The sequence below is a fragment of the Cetorhinus maximus genome, chromosome 9 (genome assembly GCF_964194155.1).
Source record: "Cetorhinus maximus chromosome 9, sCetMax3.hap1.1, whole genome shotgun sequence".
NCBI classification, from domain to species: Eukaryota; Metazoa; Chordata; class Chondrichthyes; order Lamniformes; family Cetorhinidae; genus Cetorhinus; species Cetorhinus maximus.
This window is the reverse complement of record NC_135887.1, coordinates 24,843,177-24,867,320: the sequence shown is the minus strand read 5'-3', so window position 1 is coordinate 24,867,320 and position 24,144 is coordinate 24,843,177. Positions and strand designations below refer to the sequence as shown.

Genomic DNA, 24,144 nt, shown 5'->3' with positions numbered 1-24,144 from the left:
ATGGTCATCATGAGGCTTTTAATCCCAGATCTTTTTATTGATTGAATTCAAATTCCACTATCTGCCATGGTGGGATTCAAACCTGGGTCCCCAGGACATTACTTTGGATCTCTGGATTACTAGTCCAATGACAATACCACTATGCCATGCGTCTCCCCCAAACAGTCATATTATGCCCAGTTGCACACAGCCACCACCATGAAGTTAGGGGAGCATTGGAAGAGAGGCGATCAGATACTTTGATTTGTGTATGCAGCCAGCTGGAATTTTCTTGCATTCCACAGTCTCTGATGTAGCTGTTCAGGAATGTGTGTTAATGTTTAATTCTGAGGATAGGTCTGTTTCTTGGACTCTCCCAGGGGCGTGTGAAGGAGGCCCAGAATCCGCACGTTCCAGGAGATTACTCACACATTTGGGGAGGAGGAGGATTACTAATTGGGGCCAAAGGAAGGTCGAACTCATTACCACACTACTCACCAGTGTACAATTTGCTAGTTTATTTATTGGATTTAATAAACGGACTCTGTATGTCTGTGTAAGAATGTGCCTGTATATGTCTGTATAAGTGTGTGGCTGTGCATGTGGGGGATAGAGGGGGAATCAGAGGAGGCTGAGACTCAGTACCAATCGAGGTGCATTCCTCGGGTGAGCAGCCTGCCATTCGTCACTGAAAGGAACAGCCCTTCGTGGGTAGAGTGTGAATGGGGCAAGAAAAGAATCAGGTATTAATGGGATTGCACTATAAATATCTACCCTGTGCTCTGCCTGTCTTTCTCTCTGTCTTCCCACTTGTCCCTCCCTTTGTTTGTCTGCCTGTCACAGAAAGATTTAAAGAAAATAAAGGAACTCGGCAAACAGCACATAAGGAGATCATTTGGCCCATTGTGCCTGTGCCTGCTCTGTGAAAGAGTTAACCAATTAGTCCCATTCTCCCTGATCTTTCCCCATAGCCCTGCACCCGATCACCCTCCTCCCTCTATCTGGCTCTCTCCACCTCCAGCTCTGTCTCTCCGGCTCTCTACCCCTCCCGAGCTATCTCTCTCTCTCACACTCACTCTCTGGCTATCTCACTGTCTGTCTCTCTCTCTCTATCTCTCTCTCACTCTCTGGCTCTCTCTCCCTCTCTGGCTCTCTCTCCCTCTCTGGCTCTCTCTCCCTCTCTGGCTCTCTCTCCCTCCCTCCCTCCCTCTCTCTCCCACCCTCGCTGTCTCTGGTTCTCTCTCTCCCCCTTTCTGGGTCTCTCTCTATCCCTCGCTATCTCTCTCTCCCCCTCTCCGGTTCTCTCCCTATCCATCTCCAGCTGTCTCCCTCTCCTGCTTGCTCTCTCTCTCTGGCTCTCTCTCCCCCTGGTTCTCTCTTTCCCTATCCCTCACTATCTCTCTCTCCCCCTCTCCGGTTCTCTCCCTGTCCGTCTCCGGCTGTCTCCCTCTCCGGTTCTCTCTTCCCATCTCTGGATCTATCTTTCAAGTGCAGTGCTGAGACTTTCCACATGCATCACTTTATTACACGGCTGGCTATTGGCCAAACATTGAGTAGTTTGAGTGCAGCACTTTACCCCATCAGTGGCCTCTTAGGCTTTGAGTAATGTGGAGCTCAAAGCCACATGCTCGAATCCAACTACACCTAGCATCAACATCATCACATGTAGAATCCAAAAAACAGCCAGATCACAGGGAGATTTCATTCAGTAAGGCGATTTTAATATTTTTTAAGAAGCTGCATTCTGCAGAGCTCAATCACATCTCCTAAAAATTGCTCTAATGTCCTTGTAGTTTAAGGGTTAAGGGTGTTCGGGTTAGTAAAGGTTAATATGGTACTGGGGAGACAGTACCGCTCACATTATGATGTAGAGAGTCACATGATGGTAGATTGTATGTAGAGAGAGTCCAAGAGAATCAGAATAATATAGCGCCTAGTTAGGGTGGAGCCGAACTTGGAGATATGTATATAGTTGTGTGTTCACAATAAACAGTTCATGTTCAACCACACAAGCCCCCAGACCTCTTAGAGAGACACCAAACAGCCTTACAACAGGGTTTCCTGTAGAGTTGATTAGTTTTAAGAATTGGGCCCGTTATCACAACAGGAACCCGCTAAAACCCAACAAGCGCGGGAAGAAGAGGGAAAAAAACTGTTACTGCAGCGCCATCTTAGGAAGAAAATGTAAATCTGTACTCCCCTGTAATGAAAAACAGCCATGGATAGTAAATTAAAATGATCAGACTAATTTGAGCTCATGCAAGGGCCAAACCAGACACAAAATTGGACGTTATGGAGAAGAAAATTTTTAGATTACAGGAGTACATCGGGATTAAGTAGGAAATAAGAGGAAGTGCAAGTTCATATATTCTTGTACTTATTTGGCAGAATTGCCAACAATGTAATCATAAGACAAGGCATAGATGAAATCTCAACCACATTTGGTGAGGTATTAAAAGCCTTTGACTGGTATTTTAAATTTCAAGTTGTGAAGAGCGCAGATCTTAAAAAAAGGTATGGAACAACCCCAATAAAGTACCAAAAGGGCAAGGAAACCCAAGGGCAAGCTGCACTTAAACTACTCAATGTTTGGCTAATAACCAGCAGTGTAATGAAGCGATGCATGTGGAGATCTTGGCGCTGCACTTGAAAAAGAGAACTGGAGAGGGAGAGAGCTGGAGACCCGGAGAGGGAGAGACCCCAAGGGAGGCAATAACCAAGCAAAACACAAGATGGTCACAGACCATATCAGTGCTCAAATGCACAAGCCAAAGAGTTTAGTGCAGAAGAAAGAAGAGGCTGGGAAGTAGCTGAAAGGCTTAAAAATAAAGCTTTTTCAAAACACCGACACAGTACCAAAACTGCAACAGCAGGTGGCAGTGCGTAGTGAGCAACTGGCTGTGAATGAAGGAAAGCTATCTGATGTAACCCAAAAGAAATAAAACCTGCAAAAAAAATGAAGCTATTCCACTGGAAAATGTTTGTCTCAAACTGTATTGGAAGACTTGAAACACAAGATTCAACCTGAATATGTTATGTACCTCTGAAAATGCATGATGAAGTAAAGTCTTCAATGAACCAAACTGTTCAAGACCTGAACAAACAAATTTCTGAGGTGTTACAAAGGTATAAGGAGGCTTTGAAAGAAACAGAAAGATTGAATGTTGAGATGAATGCAATAAACAAAAATCTGAATCATGTGCAGGCTCAGTATGTATTTGCCGAAAAGTACAAGGAAGAAATAACAACTCCAATTTGCCAAAAATGGAATTCAGAGAGGGAGTTGGCAGAACTCAACCTAAAGTACAGGCAGACATAACAGCAGGTGCTGTGGGCCATCAGTAGCAGCAGAATTGTACTCGAGCACAATCTGTAACCTCATGGCCCGGCATATCCTCCACTCTACCATTACCATCCAGCCAGGGGATCAACCCTGGTTCAATGAAGAGTGCAGGAGGGCATGCCAGGAGCAGCACCAGGCATACCTAAAAATGAGGTGTCAACCCGGTGAAGCTATAACACAGGATTACTTGCGTGCCAACAAGCATAAGCAGCAAGTGATAGACAGAGCTAAGCGATCACACAACCAAAGGATCAGATCTAAGCTCTGCAGTCCTGCCACATCCAGTCGTGAATGGTGGTGGATAATTAAATAACTCACCCGAGGAGGAGGCTCCACAAATATCCCCATCCTCAATGATGGAGGAACCCAGCACATCAGTGCAAAAGATAAGGCTGAAGCATTCGCAACAATCTTCAGCCAGAAGTGCCGAGTGGATGATCCATCTCGGCCTCTTCCGGAGGTCCCCAATATCAGAGATGCCCATCTTCAGCCAATTCAATTCACTCCATGTGATATCAAGAAATGGCTGAAGGCACTGGATACTGCAAAGGCTATGGGCCCTGACAATATTCTGGCAATGGTACTGAAGACTTGTGCTCCAGAACTTGCCACGCCCCTAGCCAAGCTGTTCTAGTACTGGCATCTACGCGGCTGTGTGGAAAATTGGCCAGGTATGTCCTGTACACAAAAATCGGGACGAATCCAACATGGCCATTACCGCCCCATCAATCTACTCTCGATCACCAGTAAAGTAATGGAAGGGGTCATCAACAGTGCTATCAAGCAGCATTTGCTTAGCAATAACCCACTCACTGATGTCCAGTTTGGGTTCCGCCAGGGCCACTCAGCTCCTGACCTCATTACAGCCTTGGTTCAAACATGGTCAAAAGAGCTGAATTACCGAGGTGAGGTGAGAGTGACTGCCCTTGACATCAAGGCAGCATTTGACCGGATGTGGCATCAAGGAGCCCTAGCAAAACTGGAGTCAATGGGAATCAGAGGGAAAACTCTCCGCTGGTCGGAGTCATACCTAACACAAAGGAAGATGGTTGTGGTTGTTGGAGGTCAGTCATCTCAGCTTCAGGACATCACTGCACGAGTTCCTCAGTGTAGTGTCCTAGGCCCAACCATCTTCAGCTGCTTTATCAATGACCTTCCTTCCATCATAAGGTCAGAAGTGGGGATGTTTGCTGATGATTGCACAATGTTTAGCACCATTTGCGATTTCTCAGATACTGAAACATTCCATGTCCAAATGCAGCAAGACCTGGACAATATTCAGGCCAGGGCTGACAAGTGACAAGTAACATTCGTACCACACAAGTGTCAGGCAATGACCATCTCCAACAAGAGAGAATCCAACCATCGCCCCTTGATGTTCAATGGCATTACCATCACTGAATCCCCCACTATCAACATTCTGGGGGTTACCATTGACCAGAAACTGAACTGGACTATCCACATAAATACTGTGGCTGCAAGAGCAGGTCAGAGGCTAGGAATCGTGCAAAGAGTAACTCACCTGACTCCCCAAAGCCTGTCCACCATCTACAAGGCACAAGTCAGGAGTGTGATGGAATACTCCCCACTTGCCTGGATGAGTGCAGCTCCCACAACACTGAAGAAGCTGGACACTATCCAGGACAAAGCAGCCCACTTGATTGGCACCACATCCACAAACATTCACTCTAGCAGTAGCAGTATTGTGTGCAATCTACAAGATGCACTGCAGGAATTCACCAAGGTTCCTTATTCAGCACCTTCCAAACCCACAATCACTAACACCCAGAAGGACAAGGGCAGTAGATACATGGGAACATCAACACCTGGAGGTTCCCCTCCAAGTCACTCACCATCCTGACTTGGAAATATATCGCCATTCCTTCACTGTCGCTGGATCAAAATCCTGGAACTCCCTTCCTAACAGCACTGTGGGTATACCTACACCACAGGGACTGCAGCAGTTCAAGAAGGCTACTCACCACCACCTTCTCAAGGGCAACTAGGGATGGGCAATAAATGCTGGCCCAGCCAGCAAAGCCCACATCCCATGAATGAATTTAAAAAAAAGATACTCAAAGAAGTCGCTGACTCTGAAGAATCAGGCCCTGAAAATTCATGGAGTTAAAAAGATGTTGAATACTACTTCAGAAAAATCTGTGTTGGAACTATCAATAGCAAGAAAGCAATGCACTGAAGTGCAGAGTGAACTAGCAAGCAGTCAAAAAGAAAATAAGCAGTTGAAAGAAGAGCTAATCGTCCTTCAAGATGAAACGCAGAAGGAGTACATAACCCTTCAGCAGCATGAAGAAATGAAGACTGCCTTGAACAGCAGAAAGGAAGAACAGCAGAACAAAGTCGAGGATACTCTGTTGAATTACAAGAAAACTCAAGACAAAGCAATTGAGCTTTGCAAAGAAAAGGAAAACCTGCTGCAGGATCTTCACATGCTCCAAGGATTCCTCAGGTCAAAGTTTATTCCTCTGGAAAATTACGAAGAGAAGCAAAAGAGAAGCACTCTGAATGAACTGAAGAACCAGTTGGCAGAGAAGACTCAACGATGTTCAATATTCCAGGAGGAAGTCAAGATGTACAAAAAAGAGACTGAGGAGCTGATGAACCAGCTGAATGGAAAAGAGGAGACATTGGAAAGGAAAAGCCATAGAACTTTCCAAGCTGCGAGCAGATACTGAAGCCAAGAATAGCACAATTACAGAATTGAAACAAGTTAAGACTTCACCAGAGACAGACCTGGCCAACACTGAAACCAAAATGAAGGACAAGGACAAAGCTCTGCTGCAGGTGGAGAAAGAGAAGACAGAAATAAGATCAGAAAATGTAAATGTCATGCTGAAGATGAAGGAACTAGAAGAAAAAGCACTGGATGCCTCAAACCTACTGAGAACCATTGAGTTGTTGAAAAATGACATGGCTGAAATGAAAATCAAGAACATAGAATGTCAAGAAAAAGTTGAACAGTTGAAAGAGAAAGTAGAAGTTCTCACAAAGGAGCATGAAGATTCTCAGAAACAACTAGCAGAAGTAAATTTAAAGAATGTGAGCTTGAAGGATAGCACAGAGGAATTAGGCTCTGCTAAAGAGAAACTGTTCAGTATAGTGAACCAACTTTCACATATGAAAGATGAGTGATAGTCCCAGTTGGTTTGGACAGGTTTTGTTGGTTCGGAGTGGAAATCATTTATGTTCGGTGTTTCTGTTACTTGGATGTCTCCATCTGATTTGGTTTTTGCACTCCTTAGAGTTACATTTCTCTTTATCAACAACACATCTGCTTTGTCGGACACCATGGGTTTGTCCCATCCCTTCCAAAGGGAATGTTCGCTTCATTTATTTATGGAGTGGACTCGGGTTTTCTTTGCCTGTGGGGTCTGCCGTGATCTTGCTAGAAGTTGACATTTCCAAAATGGAACCTTCTTTTCACCTGTTTCATAATTTTAGCCAAATATTTGTTTACTGTCTTACTTTCCAGTTTTTTTTCAAGCCTATTAATCTTTTCATCCAGCTCAGCAGCTACTCTGGTGAGCTGAGTTGCCTTTGTTTCAGAGTTATCTGCAGAACCCTAAAGCAAGCTTAACAACTCCGCCTGGGCACTCAGTTCCTTTCAGAGTCTCTCTTCCCTGGTCACTGACTGCTCCTTAGATTCTTTCAATTCACTCATTAGATCCTCAGTCTGTTTCTTAGGATTTTCCTTATCTGCTTTTAAAGTCTGAATTTGCTCTTCCAGACTGCGCAACTCATCTTGCATGTTCTTCAAATTGGGTCGAAGTTCAAAAATTTCATTGCTGTTTTCATGATGAAGTTCAAACATTTCATCAGTTTTGTTTGTTAATTCTGCATTCAACCATTAGAACTTGATGAACTTCAAGTATCAGAAGTCTCTATAAAGTATCATGAAAGAAACCTGGAACAGGAAAAGCGATTACTGATGAATCAGAACAATTGGTTGAATGCAGAATTAACCAAAACTGATTAAATGTTTGAACTTCATCGTGAAAACAGCAAGGAAATTTTTGAACTTCGATCCATCCTGAAGAACATGCAAGATGAGATGCGCAGCATGGAAAAGCAAATCTAGACTTTAAAAGCCAATAAGGAATATTCTAAGAAACAGACTGAGGATCTAATGAGTGAATTGAAAGAATCTAAGGAGCAGTCAGTGACCAGGGAAGAGAGACTCTGAAAGGAACTGAGTGCCAAGGTGAAGTTGTTAAGCTTGCTTTAGGGTTCTGCAGATAACTCTGAAACAAAGGCAACTCAGCTCACCAGAGTAGTTGCTGAGCTGAATGAAAAGATTAATAGGCTTGAAAAAAAACTGCAAAGTAAAAGAGTAAACAAATATTTGGCTAATATTATGAAACAAGTGGAAAAGAATTTTGGAAATTTTGGACATTTTGGAAATGTCAACTTCCAGCAAGATCATGGCAGTCCCCACAGACAAAGAAAACCCGAGTCCACTCTATAAATAAATGGAGTGAACATTCCCTTTGTAAGGAACGGGACAAGCCCATGGTGTCCGAACAAAGTAGATGTGTTGTTGATAAAGAGAAATGTAACTCTAAAGAGTGCAAAAACCAAATCAGATGGAGACAACCAGAAACACCGAACATAAGTGATTTCAACTCCGAACCAATAAAACCTGCCCAAACCAACTGAGACTACCACTCTTCTGAACGTGACAGGAATGAGATCTGGAAGAATTGTAAAGCCTCCAGACCATCTGAATTTGTAAAGTCAGAGACTTGAGGGAGAAGAAGAGGGAGCATGGAAATAAAGATTGTACTGTAAATATGTCTGGGTAAAGATTTGGTGGGGGAGGTGCAGTATAAGGGTGTTCGGGTTAGTAAGGGTTAGTGTGGGACTGGGGAAATAGTACCAACCATATTATGATGTAGAGAGTCACACGACAGTAGACTCTGTGTAGAGAGAGAGTGAGAGAAGTCAGCATGAGATAGCGCCTCGTTAGGGCTATACCTTGGGGATATGTATATAGTTGTGTGTTAACAATTAGCAGTTTATGTTCAACCACATGAGCCTCCAGACTTCTTCATGAGACACCAAACAACCTTAAAATAGTCCTTCCCATATTACTTTGAACTGTAGCAACTGATGTTTTGAACACAAATGTCACAGCCATTTTTTGTACACAGTAAGATCCCACAGCACTGAGGTGAATCAGTGATCTGTTCTTTTTGATTGTGGAAGGAATATTGGCCACAACACCAGGGAACTTGCTGTTCTTCTTCAAATAAAGAATAGATCATTACACAGGAACAGGAGGAGACCATTCTGCCCCTATAGAGTGTTCCACCATTCAATTAGATTACAGCTGATACGTATCTCAACTCCATTTACCCATGTTAGCTATATAATCCCTTATCCAAAAAAAAGCTACCAATCTTAGTCTTGAAAATTTTAATTGATACCAGCATCCACAGCTTACTGGGGGGGAGAGTTCCAGGTTTCCACTCACCTTTGTGTGAAGAAGTGCTTCCTGACATCACCCATGAACGACCTGATTCTAATTTTGTTATATACCCTTATTCTGGGCTTTGTTCACTGGAAGAAATAGTTTCTCTTTCTGCACCATATTGAATTCCTTTAACATATTTTAACAACTTGATCAGATCACCACCTCCCACAACAACCTTCTAAACTCAAGCGAATACAAGCCTAATCTATGCAACCTGCCCTCATAATTTAATCCTTTAACACTTAATATCCATCTAAGAGGCCTCGGTTTAATGTCTCATCTGAAAGATGGGACTTCTGACAGTGCAGCACTCCTCAATCTTGTTCGAGATGAAGATGACCATGTTCATTGTCTGGGGTGTTTGGTAGGGTTCCAGTGGGTAAGACCATAAGACCATAAGACATAGGAACAGAAATTAGGCCATTCGGCCCATCGAGTCTGCTCCGCCATTCAATCATGGCTGATAAGTTTCTCAACCCCTTCCTCCCACCTTCTCCCCGTAACCTTTGATTCCCTTACCAATCAAGAACCTATCTATCTCAGTCTTAAATACACTCAATGACTTGGCCTCCACAGCCTTCTGTGGCAATGAATTCCATAGATTCACCACTCTCTGGCTAAAGAAGTTTCTCCTCATCTCTGTTCTAAAAGGTCTTCCCTTTACTCTGAGGCTGTGCCCTCGGGTCCTAGTCTCTCCTACTAACGGAAACATCTTGCCCACGTCCACTCTATCCAGGCCTTTCAGTATTCAGTAAGTTTCAGTCAGATCCCCCCTCATCCTTCTAATCTCCATCGAGTATAGACCCAGAGTCCTCAAACGTTCCTCATATGTTAAACCTTTCATTTCTGGGATCGTTCTCGTGAACCTCCTCCGGACCCTCTCCAGGGCCAGCACATCCTTCCTGAGATATGGGGCCCAAAATTGCTCACAATATTCTAAATGTGGACTATGTAGGTGACTGTTAAGGTTGATCTGCACTGGAAAGATTCTGCTGAAAATAGGACAGAATACCACAGATGACTGAGTTTTGGATGAGTTGCTGGCTTGGGATTTCCTCTCCTAGCGTTTTCTCTCTGCCTCTGATATGCGCTTGCTTTTGAAGGAAGCTGCATCATTTTTTATTTGGTTAAGCCAAGTGCAGCAATCCTGGGTGAGCTTCTCCCAGGCCTTGGGGTTGATATCAAAACTCCTAAGTGAAGCCTTCAGAATGTCATTGTAGAGCTTCCTTTCACTGCCATGAGAGCGTGTCCCAGACTCAAGCTCTCCATGCAAGATTCACTTTGGTAAACGAGTATCAGGCATTGTGGCTACACAACCAACCCAACTCAGTTACAACTGTCTCGATATGGAGTGGATGCTTGCCATGCCAGTTCAGGTAAACACCTCAGTGTCTGGTACTTTTTCCGGCCATCTGATCTTCAGGAGCTTCTGAAGGCAGCTCAAGCAAAAGTGGTTGAGCTTCTTGGCATGACACTGGTACACAGACCAAGTCTCACATGTAGAGCAGAGCGGGCAGGACTATTGCTCTATAGACTTTTAGTTTGGTGGGCAGAATTAATTCTCTTCATTCCCAGACTGATGTTTGAAATCTGCCAAAGGTTACATTTGCATTGGAATTCTTGCATGTCTCGTCATCAATATAGACAGCTTGAGAGAGTGTGCTGCTGAGTTAAGTGAACTTATCCACTGTTGAAAGGTTTTAGTCAGAGACTGAAACCTTGGGCTCAATATCGAACTTTCCTGGAGTAGGCTGGTACATTACTTTCCTCAGGCTGATTAAAAGGCCAAAGTTGCACTAGTTGGAGAACAAGTCCATGCTACAATGTACATCCAGATACCTCAGCACTGACACTCCGACAGTGCAGCACTCCCTCAGTACTGACCCTCCAACAGGGCAACACTCCCTCAGTACTGACACTCCAACAGTGCGGTGCTCCATCACTACTGACCCTCTGACAGGGCAGCACTCCCTCATACTGACCCTCCAACAGTGCAGCCCGCCCTCAGTACTGACCCTCTGATAGTACAGCGCTCCCTCAGTACTGACCCTTTGATAGTACAGCCCTCCCTCAGTACTGACCCTCCAACAGTGCAGCCCTCCCTCAGTACTGACCCTCTGATAATACAGCCCTCCCTCAGTACTGACCCTCCCAACAGTGCAGCACTACCTCAATACTACACTGGCAATGGGGGCCTAGCTAATGTATTTGAATCTCTGGAGGGGGTTTGAACCCACGATCTTCTGTCCCAGAGACAAAAGACAGGCTCCTAACCACTGACCCCTACAGGTGCTATGGGAGAAGTCACTCCTGGAGAGTAGTTTAACTAAAATAATCCATCATTGACAGAGACTCTAGCCTAGGCTTCCCCCCACCCCCATCACCCTGTTAACCAGAAAAGAGTAAACTAGGTCCAGAGAACATTGAGGGGCAAATCCAAACGTAAAAGGTGGGTGAGGCAAATGTTTCTGCTGTTGTGCTCCTCAGTATACTGACATTCAGAGATCAGCAGCCAAGATAATTATGATGAAAATCCTGACAAGTGACATGGACAGGCTGGTCAATCTGAACTACACAGGTAGCTAATTAAATCAGCATCTCATCTCAGTGATAACAAGGCAAAATATTTCAATGAAAGCTTCTTTAACAAAATTGTGTGCAGGAACATTTCAAACAGACATTAAGAGACTTTAGGGTAGGTTCATGGGTTACTGAAATATTCCAGGGAAATGAATTTTACTGGTAGAGCTCTAAATGAACCAAAATTAGGCAGTGATTTTGGTCCTAAAGATCTGGGATGCAGCAAATTGCCAAGGCTCCTTCGACAGCACCTTCCAAACCAGTGACCGCTACCACCTAAAAGAACAAGGGCAGCAGATGCATGTGAGCACCACCACCTGCAGGTTCCCATCCAAGCCACACACCATCCTGACTTGGAAATATATCGCCGTTCCTTCACTGTCGCTGGGTCAAAATCCTGGGACTCCCTCCATAACAGCACTGTCAGACCACTTTCTCAAGGACAACCAGGGATGGCAACAAATGCTGGTGACAGAGAAATAAATACCGAGAGAACCATCAGTGAGAAAAAGACAGCTTCAGACCAGAAACAGACATGAAGAGAGAGAGAGACTGATATGAGTTAGAGATAGTCAAACAAAAAGAGACACAGAGAAATACAGAGAGAAATAGAGAAAGTGACAGACATAGAGTGAGACATCTTTTCTGCTCAATCAGTTAAAGTGTTGATGCTCTAGTTCTTAGAGAGAAAGAGAGAGAGAAACAGGATGTCCCATGGCCCCACCACCACCACAAGCAGTGCTAGATCTCAGACACCTCTCCCCCATTTTGAACTCTTTCTAGGTGTAACTGGCTCAATCACACATTTGTCAAACACCTGCATATGCTGAGGCCCCTCAGCCCATGGAGGGAGACCTACATACAGGAATGGGAGTCGTAATTTTGGAAATGCCGATAGGACGATTGCCCAGGCACTGCCTCCTGCCACAGTCCCTTCAGCAGAAGGTCAGTCATTTCAGCTACAGAGACTACTGACAGCTAGAGCCTCTGCCTCTGTCATTGGTCACTGAGGAGCAAAAAGGGGCATCCCTTACCGGTTTGGGGCAGTGGATGTACCGGGCTAGACTGATGATCAGGTCATGAGTGATGGGATCCACCAGATTGCGGAAGCTGGCATATCTGCACAAGACATCATCCAATGAGGTCGATTCCATTCCTAAATCCTGCAGCAAGAGCAGAAAAATAAACAGTATGAAAGGACTTGCATTTCTCTAGCATCTTCCACAACTTCAGGACATCTCAAAGCATTTTACAATCAATTAAGTACTTTTGGAAGTGTAGTTGCTGTTGTAATGTAGAAAACATTGCAGTCAATTTACACACAGCAAGATCCCACAAACTGCAATCATAGCATCATAGAGTGCTTACAGCACAGTAAAAGGCCATTTGGCCTGTCTTATCCCTACTGACTCTCTGCAAGAGCAACTCAGCTAGCCCCACCCCCCCACCTTTTCCCAGAAGCCATCTGTTTTAATGATGTTGGTTCATCTCCACCACCCTACAATCCTCCGAGACCTCTGCACTCCTGCAGTTCCAGCCTCTTCCATATTCCCAATTTTAACCACTCCACTATTGGCAGCTGTGCCCAATTGCCTGGGCCCTAAGCTCTGTAATTCCCTCCCTAAAGCCCTCTGCCCCACTCTCTGCTCCTTTAGGATATTCCTTAAAACTTACTGAAGGAGCGCTGCACTGTTGGGGGGTCAATACTGAGGGAGGGCCGCACTGTTGAGGGGTCAGTACTGAGGGAGGGCTGCACTGTCGGAGTGTCAGTACTGAGGGAGCGCTGCACTGTTGGAGGGTCAGTACTGAGGGAGCGCTGTACTGTCAGAGGGTCAGTACTGAGGGCGTGCTGCACTGTCGGAGGGTCAGTACTGAGCGAGTGCTGCACTGTCGGAGGGTCAGTACTGAGGGAGCGCTGTACTGTCAGAGGGTCAGTATTGAGGGCGTGCTGCACTGTCTGAGGGTCAGTACTGAGGGCGTGCTGCACTGTCGGAGGGTCAGTACTGAGGGAGCGCTGTACTGTCAGAGGGTCAGTACTGAGGGCGTGCTGCACTGTCTGAGGGTCAGTACTGAGGGAGTGCTGCACTGTCGGAGGGTCAGTACTGAGGGAGTGCTGCACTGTCGGAGGGTCAGTACTGAGCGAGTGCTGCACTGTTGGAGGGTCAGTACTGAGGGAGTGGTGTGCTGTCAGAGGGTCAGTACTAAGGGAGTGCTGCACTGTCAGAGGGTCAGTACTGAGGGAACGCTGCACTGCTGGAGGGTCAGTACTGAGGGAGTGCTGCAATGTTGGAGGGTCAGTACTGAGGGGTGATGCATTGTCAGAGGTTCTGTCTTTCAGATGAGACATTGCACCAAGGCCCCTCTGCTCTCTCAGGTGGACGTAAAAATTTCATGGCCAATATTAGAACAGCAGGGGAGTTCTCCCTGGTGTCCTAGGACAAAACTTATCCCTCAACCGACATCTCTAAATGAGATAATCAGATGGTCACATTGTTGTTGACGGGATCTTGCTGTGTGCAAATTGCTTGCTGTGTTTCCTAATTTACAACAGTGACTAGACTTCAAAAGTGCTTGACTGACTGTAAGGCGCTTTGTGATGTTAAACGACCCCAACCCCTCACCCCACCCACCCACCCTACTTCAGAACTCTTGCTGAAAAGTGATGCGATCCTTTAACTGGTTGCAGCGTATGTACGAGCAGAGACCCTTTTGGAAGTGGTAATGCTGCTCCAAACTCTCCTCATACAGTTACTGTGGGCACTGTGATGGAAAGACGAGCAGCAGAATCACATGTGTGGTGTTCCTTCTTTGCATAAACCTGCTAATGGGAAGCCAATTTATCCCATCTGATCTCAGTTCCCCCTAGGCTATGAAGGGAGAGGGAATCAGGCACAGTTCCTGCTCCTGATCACTGTCAAGTCACCCTTGCTAGAATATCATTTGAACAGTGAGGAGTATGTATGATGCCATCCACAGTTAAATAACTGGTGGCAGACTTTCCACAGACGATAACACAGACTCTCTCCTGACATGAAGAATGGGCATTTGGGTGAAATTTCAGAAGGTTCTCTATGGAATGTTATTACAGGAAGAGTCAGCACCTCCAAGGGGGATGGGTGGTGAGGAGCGAGGAGCTGGGAACACGAGAGCAGGGAAAGTTGGGGGGGGGAGAAGAAGGCCCCAGTAAACTCCTCATTAAATTCATCTGCTAACAATCATCAGAGCAGGTTGTAATTTTATCCCCAGTTCAGAACTGCTACACAAACAGGAAATCACAGGAGATGCATAAATACCCCAGCTGCTAACTTGTCGGAACTGACAACATTCCTAACGGGCCTTCACAATACAGAGTGTTAGTTCTTGGGAGTGCAGATTCCACCTTTTAACTTCCCATGGGTTCTGCTGCAGGGAGGACGACGTTCAGTTCCAGGTACTGCTCCCCAGGAAGGATAGTTTGACCTTGGAGCGGGCGCAATGCAGATTCACCAGAACAATTCCAGAATTAAAAGAGTTAAACTTATGAGGACGGGTTGCATAAATTAGGTTTGGATTCCCTCAAGTATTGAAGATTAAGGGGTGATCTAATTGAGGTATTTAAAATAATAAAGGAATTTAATGGGCTAGATAGAGAGAAACTAATTTCTCTGGTGACAGGAGGCCAGAACAATGGGTCAGAACCTTAAAATTAGAGCTAAGCTGTTCAGCGATGAAGCACTTCTTCATGGAAAGGGTAGTGGAAATCTGGAACTCTCTCTTCCAAAAGGCTGAGGACGCTGGGAGTCAATTCACATGTTCAAGACTGAGATGGACAGATTTCTGTTGGGTAGGGGTGTTAAGGAATGTGGAGCAAAGGCAGATAAATGGAGCTGAGTTGCAGATCAACCACAGTCTAACTGAATGACAGATTGGCTCAAGGGACTGAATGGCCTCCTCCTGTTCCTAAAATATCCATTAATAACCACTGTATGCAGTTGGGGAGTCAGCATGCAGCCTGTGTCTGACAGCACCCTTGGTAAATATTAAAGCTGAAGGTTTGAGTCTGAGAGTCAAGATGCAGACAAAGCTTTCCTACAACAAACTGTAAAACCTGAGGTAGGAGCTATAACTTCAAGCCTGTCTGTGTGCCATCCGCATTCAGAGGAGAGATGGATATTCCCCCAGAGACTAACAGATTGGATGGTTTTGTTTAATACAATAACAGCTGTAAAAACAGGAGAGGATTATTTATTAGTATATGGAATAGAAAGACAGAGTGAGACAAGGAAAGAGAGGAGGGAGAGAAAAACCACACATACAAACTGATAGAAGAGAGTGAACGAGACCGAGACAGAGGAATGATTGTAGAATTAATTGTGATGTTCAGTTCTTGTCCATTTGTTATGTTATTTTCCATCTGAGAGTGTGTCAAACTCAAGACAGAAATCTCGACAGGCCTAGGGCTGGGAGTCAAATGCACCAGGACAATGATGCAATGGTTCTGCTAGAATAAATTTGTGCCAATTGTAATAAATTTGTCTACGATGAAGCGTGACATAGGGGCATGACAGGAAGTGTGACATTTAACAAGTAATATCTTGTTTACTGCTTTGGTGAAAAAGGAAAACTTGTATTTCTATAGCATCTTTCACAACCTCAGGATATCTCAAAGAGCTTTACAGCCAATTAAGTATGTTTGAAGTGTAGTCGCTGCTATAATGTAGGAAATGCAGCAGCCTGTTTGCGCAGAGCAAGATCCCACAAACAGCAATGTAATAATGACCATTTCATTTTTGTTTTGGCGATGTTGGTTGAGGGATAAATATTGGCCAGGACACCTGGCAGAACTCCCCTGCTCTTCTTCAAATCATGGCCATGGGATCTATTACATGTAACCGAGTGAGTAGGCCAGGTATTGGTTAATGTCTCATCAGAAAAGCACTTCTGACAGAGCAGCACTCCCTCAGTACATGCACTGGGAGTACCAGCTTGGATTATGGACTGAAGTCTCTAGAGTGGGGTTGGAATTCACAGCCTTCAGAGGACAGTGCTACCAGTGAGCCACGGCTGACACTTCAGTACAAAATCATGACAAGAAAACAGGAGGGTAACAAAATTTATAAAAACATCAAAACTTGGAGATGTATCGGAATATACTGTCTTTCCCTTACAATCTTTTATTGAGGCTATAAAATACATCGGAACCGAGGTAAGAAGGACAATCATTTTAAAGCAACATTAGCTGCAGCCTCACAATCTGTCCCAGAACATTTCATGGGGAATGGCTGTCTTCTGTAATTCTGCTCATCGCTGGGAGTCAATGTGACCTGAAGGTCTGCTCAGTAACATAAGGACAGTGATGGAAAGCAGGTGACCAAAGAGGGCATTGGTGACAGTGCAGAAACCGTGTGCAGCATTCTATTAATACACAGACATCCTGGAGCGAATCGCAGCTGGATCCCCCTGGGCTGGAGCATATCAGGTACCACGTATAATGTCAGTAGCAAGCTGAAGGCTGTGATGATTTGTCGCTACAGCACGAACATCCAGACTTATCTTTGCCCAGATCCAGCAGCTGTGAGGGTTAATTACAGCCCTGGGAGGTTCATCAATATATAGGGGCAAGAGACAAAAAAAAAAACACTGAATCCATGACATTTACAAAAACATTGGTGGCCCATGTGAATTACACCCACACACACGCATCCCAGTTTACGTTACAGGGAACATCAGCCCATGTATATATTATAACCTGTGTACATTATAGGGAAACACAGTATTGTGCAAATTATAGCAAAAATGGCCCTCGTGTATAGTATGGAGAATAGCAGCCTATGTGTATACTATAGATATTAACATCCCCTGTGTATAGAGAATAACAGCCCGTGTATAATATAGGGGACAGCAGCCCCTGTGTATAATATAGGGGACAGCAGGCCCTGTGCATATTATAGGGGACAGCAGCCCCTGTGTATAATATAGGGGACAGCAGGCCCTGTGCATATTATAGGGGACAGCAGCCCCTGTGCATATTATAGGGGACAGCAGCCCCTGTGTATGTGAGAGGGGACAGCAGCCCCTGTATAATAAATAAATTGACAATTAAAGTAAGTAATTAATACAGATCACCATTAGAGTGTGAGAAGCACAGAGTCTGTTTGTCTGGCTCACTCTCAATCTCTTAATGCTCACTCACTCACCCTCACCCACCGTGTGAGTGGGTGTGATTGTGTGTTGGTGTGTGGGGTGAGCGAGACAGACACACTCGTGCTCTCTCTCTCCCTCTCTCCCTCCACCCTCTGGCTTCCCGGCTCCCTCTCCCCCCCCGACTCAGTCTCTCTCCCTCCCTCGACTCAGTCTCTCTCCCTCTCCCCCCCATGACTCAGTCTCTCTCCCTCTCCCCCCCACGACTCAGTCGCTCTCCCTCTCCCCCCCACCGACTCAGTCGCTCTCCCTCTGCCCCCCCGACTCAGTCTCTTTCCCTCTCCCCCCGACTCAGTCTCTTTCCCTCTCCCCCCCGACTCAGTCTCTCTCCCTCTTCCCCCCCGACTCAGTCTCTCTCCCTCTCTCCCCCCGACTCAGTCCCTCTCTCTCTCTCCCCCGACTCAGTCCCTCTCTCTCTCTCTCTCCCCGACTCAGTCCCCCTCTCTCTCTCTCTTTCTCCCCCCGACTCAGTCTCTTTCTCTCTCTCTCTCCCCCCCCCCCGACTCAGTCTCTCTCCCTCCCTCGACTCAGTCTCTCTCCCTCTGCCCCCCCGACTCAGTCTCTCTCCCTCTCCCCCCTCCGACTCAGTCTCTCTCCCTCTCCCCCCACCAACTCAGTCCCTCTCTCTCTCTCTCCCTCCCCCGACTCAGTCCCCCCCTCTCTCTCTCTCTCTCCCCCCCGACTCAGTCCCTCTCTCTCTCTCCCCCCGACTCAGTCCCTCTCTCTCTCTCTCTCCCCCGGACTCAGTCCCTCTCTCTCTCTCCCCCGGACTCAGTCCCTCTCTCTCTCTCCCCCCGACTCAGTCCCTCTCTCTCTCTCCCCCCCCGACTCAGTCCCTCTCTCTCTCTCCCCCCCCGACTCAGTCCCTCTCTCTCTCTCCCCCCCCGACTCAGTCCCTCTCTCTCTCTCCCCCCCCGACTCAGTCCCTCTCTCTCTCTCCCCCCCCGACTCAGTCCCTCTCTCTCTCTCCCCCCGACTCAGTCCCTCTCTCTCTCTCTCCCTCCCCCGACTCAGTCCCTCTCTCTCTCTCTCTTCTCCCGACTCAGTCCCTCTCTCTCTCTCCCCCCCGACTCAGTCCCTCTCTCTCTCTCCCCCGGACTCAGTCCCTCTCTCTCTCTACCCCCCGACTCAGTCCCTCTCCCTCTCTCTCCCCCCGACTCAGTCCCTCTCTCTCTCTCTCTCCCCCCGACTCAGTCCCCCTCTCTCTCTCCCCCCGAATCAGTCCCTCTCTCTCTCTCCCCCGACATTCCCTCTCTCTCTCTCTCTCTCTCTCTCCCCCCGACTCAGACCCTTTCTCTTTCTCTCCCCCCGACTCAGTCTCCCTCTCTCCCCCCGACTCAGTCTCCCTCTCTCCCCCCCCGACTCAGTCTCCCTCTCTCCCCCCCGACTCAGTCTCCCTCTCTCCCCCCTCGACTCAGTCTCTCTCTCTCCCTGCCCCCCCGACTCAGTCTCTCTCTCTCCCTGCCCCCCTGACTCAGTCTCTCTCTCTCCCCCCCTCCTCAGTCTCCCTCTCTCCCCACCGACTCAGTCTCTCTCTCTGCCCCCCCCCACCACCCGACTCAGTCTCTCTCTCTCTCTCTCTCTCCCACCCCCCCACCCCGACTCGGTCTCTCTCTCTTTCTCTCTCTCCCCCTGACTCAGTCTCTATCTCCCCCCACTGACTTGGTCTCTCTCTCCCTTCCCCCCCACCCCCTGACTCGGTCTCGTGCTCTCTCTCAATCCCCCACACTCACTCCGACATCCCCAGGCGGCGAGTCTCTTCGTCACCACCACGCACCCCACACCCTGACCTGCACAATCGCAACCAGCCTCTTCCAGCCGAACAGCCAGCCTTCCACCCACACCAACCCCAGGCAGCCTTGCTCCTCCCCCACCCACCAGCCAGCCTCTTCCCCTAACCGGCCTGGGCCGGCATCTTACTCCCCCCCCACCCGGCGGCCAGCATCCTCCCCCACCCGGCCCTGCATGGCAAGGCAGCCTCCGCCCCAACCCATCGGTATGACATAACTGGCAGTCATTCTCTCTCTCTCTCCCCACGCCAATACCACTTCCTCCGGAGCACCTTCACTGCCACCAGTGTTGCTCCTCCTCCAATCAGACCGCTTCTCTCCCACAAAGAAAATTGTGGAAAATTGCCCAGGTATGTCCTGTACACAAAAAGTAGGACAAATCCAACCCAGCCAATTACCACCCCATTAGTCTACTCTCGATCATCAGTAATGTGATGGAAGGGGTCATCAACAGTGCTATCAAGTGACACTTACTTTAGGGTTCCGCCAGGATCACTTAGCTCCTGACCTCATTACAGCCTTAGTTCAAACATGGACAAAAGAGCTGAACTCCAAGGTCAGGTGAGAGTGACTGCTTTTGACATCAAGGCAGCATTTGACCGAGTGTGGCATCAAGGAGCCCTAGCAAAACTGGGGTCAGTGGGAATCAGGGAAAACTCTCTGCTGGTTAGAGTCATACCGAGCACAAAGGAAGATGGTGGTGGTTGTTGGAGGTCAATCATCTCAGCTCCAGGGCATCACTGCAGTAATTCCTCAGGGTAGTGTACTCGGCCCAACCATCTTCATCTGCTTCGTTAATGACCTTCCTTCCATCATAAGGTCAGAAGTGGCACGTTCGCTGATAATTGCACAATGTTTAGCACCATTTGCGACTCCTCAGGTACTGAAGCAGTCCATGTCCAAATGCAGCAAGACCTGGACAATATCCAGGCTTGGGCTGATAAGTGGTAAGTAACATTTGTGCAACACAAGTACCAGGCAATGACCATCTCCAACAAGAGAGAATCTAACCATCGCCTCTTGACATTCAATTGCATTACCATCACTGAATCCCCCACTATCAACATCCTGGGGGTTACCAGAAACTGAACTGGACTTGCCATATAAATACTATGGCTACAATGGCCTGTCAGACAGACGTTAAGAATCCTGCGGTGAGTAACTCACCTCCTGACTCCCCAAAGCCTGTCCACCATCTACGAGGCACATGTCAGGAGTGTGATGGAATACTCCCCATTTGCCTGGATGAGTGCAGCTCCAAAAACACTCAAGTAGCTTGACACCATCCAGGTCAAAGCAGCTGCTTGATTGGCACCCCATCCACAAACATTCACTCCCTCCACCACCAACACACAGTGGCAGCAGTGTGCACCATCTACAAGATGCACTGCAGGAACTCACCAAGACTCCTCAGACAGCACCTTTCAAACCCACAATCACTATCATCTAGAAGGCCAAGGGCAGCAGACACATGAGAACACCTCAACCTGCAAGTTCCCCTCCAAGTCACTCACCATCCTGACTTGGAAATATAATCGCCGTTCCTTCACTGTCACTGGGTCAAAATCATGGAACTCTGTCCCTAACAGCACTGTGGGTGTACCTACAGCACATGGACTGCAGTGTTGAAGAAGGCAGCTCACCACCACCTTCTCAAGAAATAAATGCTGGCCTAGCCAGCGACGTCCACATCCCATGAACGAATAATTTAAAAAAAACAAACACTGGAGAGGAATGGCCTATGACTGGAGGAGCAGTTTCTTTCAGAATTTTCACTCCAACTTACTGGCATCTTGAGAACTGCCTCCAGGGGCCACATTCGGCCCTTCGCGGGCAACATTCACCTACGTGCTGCCAGTTTGACAAGCCTGTTATAGGGAATAACAGCCCTTGTGTATATTGCAGTGAATAGCAGCCCACAGATAGAGAACAGTTATTGTGCATTTCATGTGATATACAGAATCAGCGGATACCATAATGCTGAAGAGAAAAGAGAAAAAATGTGACACCTAAGGAGATGAGTAATGTGAAACATTTATTAGTAACAGGATTGAGGCTCTGTGAGTATTTCTGTGACACTGCAGAAGTGTGCATGCTGCATTCAATCCAGCCAAGTGTTTGAAATTAGTCGAGAGGTCCCTTTGCTTTCAGATAAACAAATAATACGCTGATGTACTCTGAGTTTCTATCAGGCTGATTTAATACAGCATTAATGGTTCAGTAATAATCCAACAGCTGTGATTGAGTGAGCTCAGGGCTCATTGTGTCAGTCTGACAGTCCCCAGTCAGTCAGCAGCTCTGCAGTGAATGCTCCAGTAATTCCATCAATCAATCCAACACTAAACAGCTTCATATATTACTATTAATTTCAAACCAAAATCCAAAATATACTGAAATTTTTTTCAAACTGCTATATATATATATATATATATATGACAGTGCCATTATTTCCAGGAGGGAGCTGGGAACATTCCCAAGTCTGTATCAGGAGGTCCCAGGTTCAGACACTCCCAGCAACTGGAGATTTGAGCTCTGACTCAGAATTCTGGGATGCAATCCAGTGGGATAGGGATGTGCGTTGGGTATGGGGGCCCACAGCCATCATCATATGGGTTGTGAGAGCTCACAAAATCCCATTTATATTTGACCAACCTTCTCTATCGACTGGTACAAAGATAATCACAGCTCTTGAAGGAGCATTCGCGTTGCGGCCTCTCAGACTGTTAATCACCCGAGAATCTTTCCAATACTTCATATTGCTCTCCGAGAGAGGGCACTCAGAGGGTCAGGACTGAGGGAGCGCTGCACTATTGGAGGGGCAGCAGTGAGGTAGCGCTGCACTGTCAGAAGGGCAGTACTAAGGGAGCATCGCGCTGTCGGAGGGTCAGTACTGAAGCAGCGCTGCATTGTCAGAGGAGCAACCCTTCAGAACAGATGCAAAACTTGCCTGTTCAGGTGGATACAGTAGATTAGTTTCAGAAGAAAAGCAAGGAGTTTCTCCTGGCCAACATTCCTCAGCCCATGTCATCGCAAAATAGAGTAACTGGCCTATTTTACTATTAACTGGTCTGACTGCTGTTTGTGGGATTTTGCCATGTGGCCGCCATATAAAACTTCACTGAACTTCAATGTAAGTAGTTTTATGTGAGAGAGTTTGAGGTGTGGCAAGGTGCTATATAGGTGAAGTTTATTTGTGGTACAGTTGTAGATTCTTGCACAATTAGGCTTGAGGATCTTACATTGTTGTTTCAGCAAGGACCCTTCCTTCAAAGAAACAGGGAGTGTCACGTCAAGAGGCCGATGGGTTGGTTGTGCTCTTGCAGGGTTTGGTACCACCATAGGCCTCTGTTTGGAGAGGAAAATAAATATAACAGACAGCAACCTGGTTACTGACTGCTATCACAGACTCCAGCCAAGAATACACGTGTAGCCCAAGAATGGACAGCTGTGATGCTCCAGTAGTGGAACAGCTGGCCAACAACCAGTGACTAAGTGCATTTGGGCAAGATACAGGCAAGCAGTTGGACCATATCTCAATTATATTTGCTCTCAGAATGTGGGCAGTCCCTGGCAAGACTGGCATTTATTGCCCTGCCCTAGTTGTTTCTTGAGAAGGAGGCAATGAGTGTTCTATAGTCAGGAGAGGAAGAAATGAGAGAGAGAGAATAAAGTTAAGAATAGCAGACCAAAGGGAGCAGAGCCAGCTTCAATTTCAGCTTCTGTTCACACCCAGCATTTCCAATAATGGATGCAACGCATTTTATATGGCAATGGTGTCAATATTATTGGGAATTACATTGTTATGGTTTAATGGCAAACATTGTTAAACAGGTGATGGGTATTTGTACAGCTATAAATGGGGAGTGCTGAGACACTGGTGGGGTTGGAGGAGTGTTGACTCTGTACTAAGTCAATAAACTCTCTCTTCAAGGAAAGACTCTCTGTTTTAGTTTAGGCTTCACCAAATGGTTTGTATCCATATAACAAATGGTGTCATTAGATAAGAGATAATCATGCAAACAGCATAAGGCCACACAAGGATTGCACAGCTTCAGGTCACGGACAGTCATACACTTTACTGTTTCTCAGGAAGGAATCAAATCAACTTAACAGGAGCTGAAGTTTACAGATGAAGACAACCTTTAGGACAAATGGATCCTATTACTCAGTCCCAAACTCCTGCCAAGGGTGATTTGGAGTATACCTGAAGTAAGTAGTGTACATAGCTCGGCATATTACTGTTGCAATGTAAGAGTAAAAGCTAGCAAGCGCAGGAGGCTAACTTCATCTTGACTTTAAACAAAGCTCTTGGGTTCATTTATAGATAGGTAGAATTGAAAAGCAGCTTTGAAAAATTATGGGGAGTACTGTGCACAGTTCTGGCTTCCATATTATAAAATTAATGTAGAGGCACAGAGAAAGTGCATAAAAGGGATTTACAAGGATAATAACAGAACTGAGGGGTTATAACTAATCAGGAATGATTGGACAGGCTGGGGCTCTTTTTATTCCCTCTAGAAAAGAGAAGACTGATGGGTGACCTGATGGACGTCTTTAAAATTATGAAAAGGTTTGCTAGAATAGACAGAGAAAATGTTTCTTCTTGTGGGGAGACCAAAACTAAGATAGTCACTAATAAATCTAATGGGGAATTCAGGAGAAACTTCTTTACCCAGAGAGAGGGGAGAATGTGGAGCTCACTCCCACAGGGAGTGGTTGAGCTGAGTAGTATAAGTACCTTTAAGGGGAAGCTGGATAAACATGACAGAGAAAGGAATAGA

The 24,144-nt window shown here is 46.5% G+C and overlaps 1 protein-coding gene across 1 annotated transcript in view; it reads right to left on the bottom strand.

Annotated features, from left to right (window-relative positions):
• lrrc75a (leucine rich repeat containing 75A) overlaps window positions 1-24,144 on the bottom strand; it is a gene marked incomplete at its 3' end in the record, with an annotated part of 92,103 nt that overhangs the window by 51,913 nt on the left and 16,046 nt on the right. Inside the window, exon 2 of the mRNA XM_078547923.1 lies at window positions 12,428-12,556. Within this exon, the coding sequence (XP_078404049.1) occupies window positions 12,428-12,556 (129 nt within the window). The remainder of the gene's footprint in view (window positions 1-12,427; window positions 12,557-24,144) is intronic.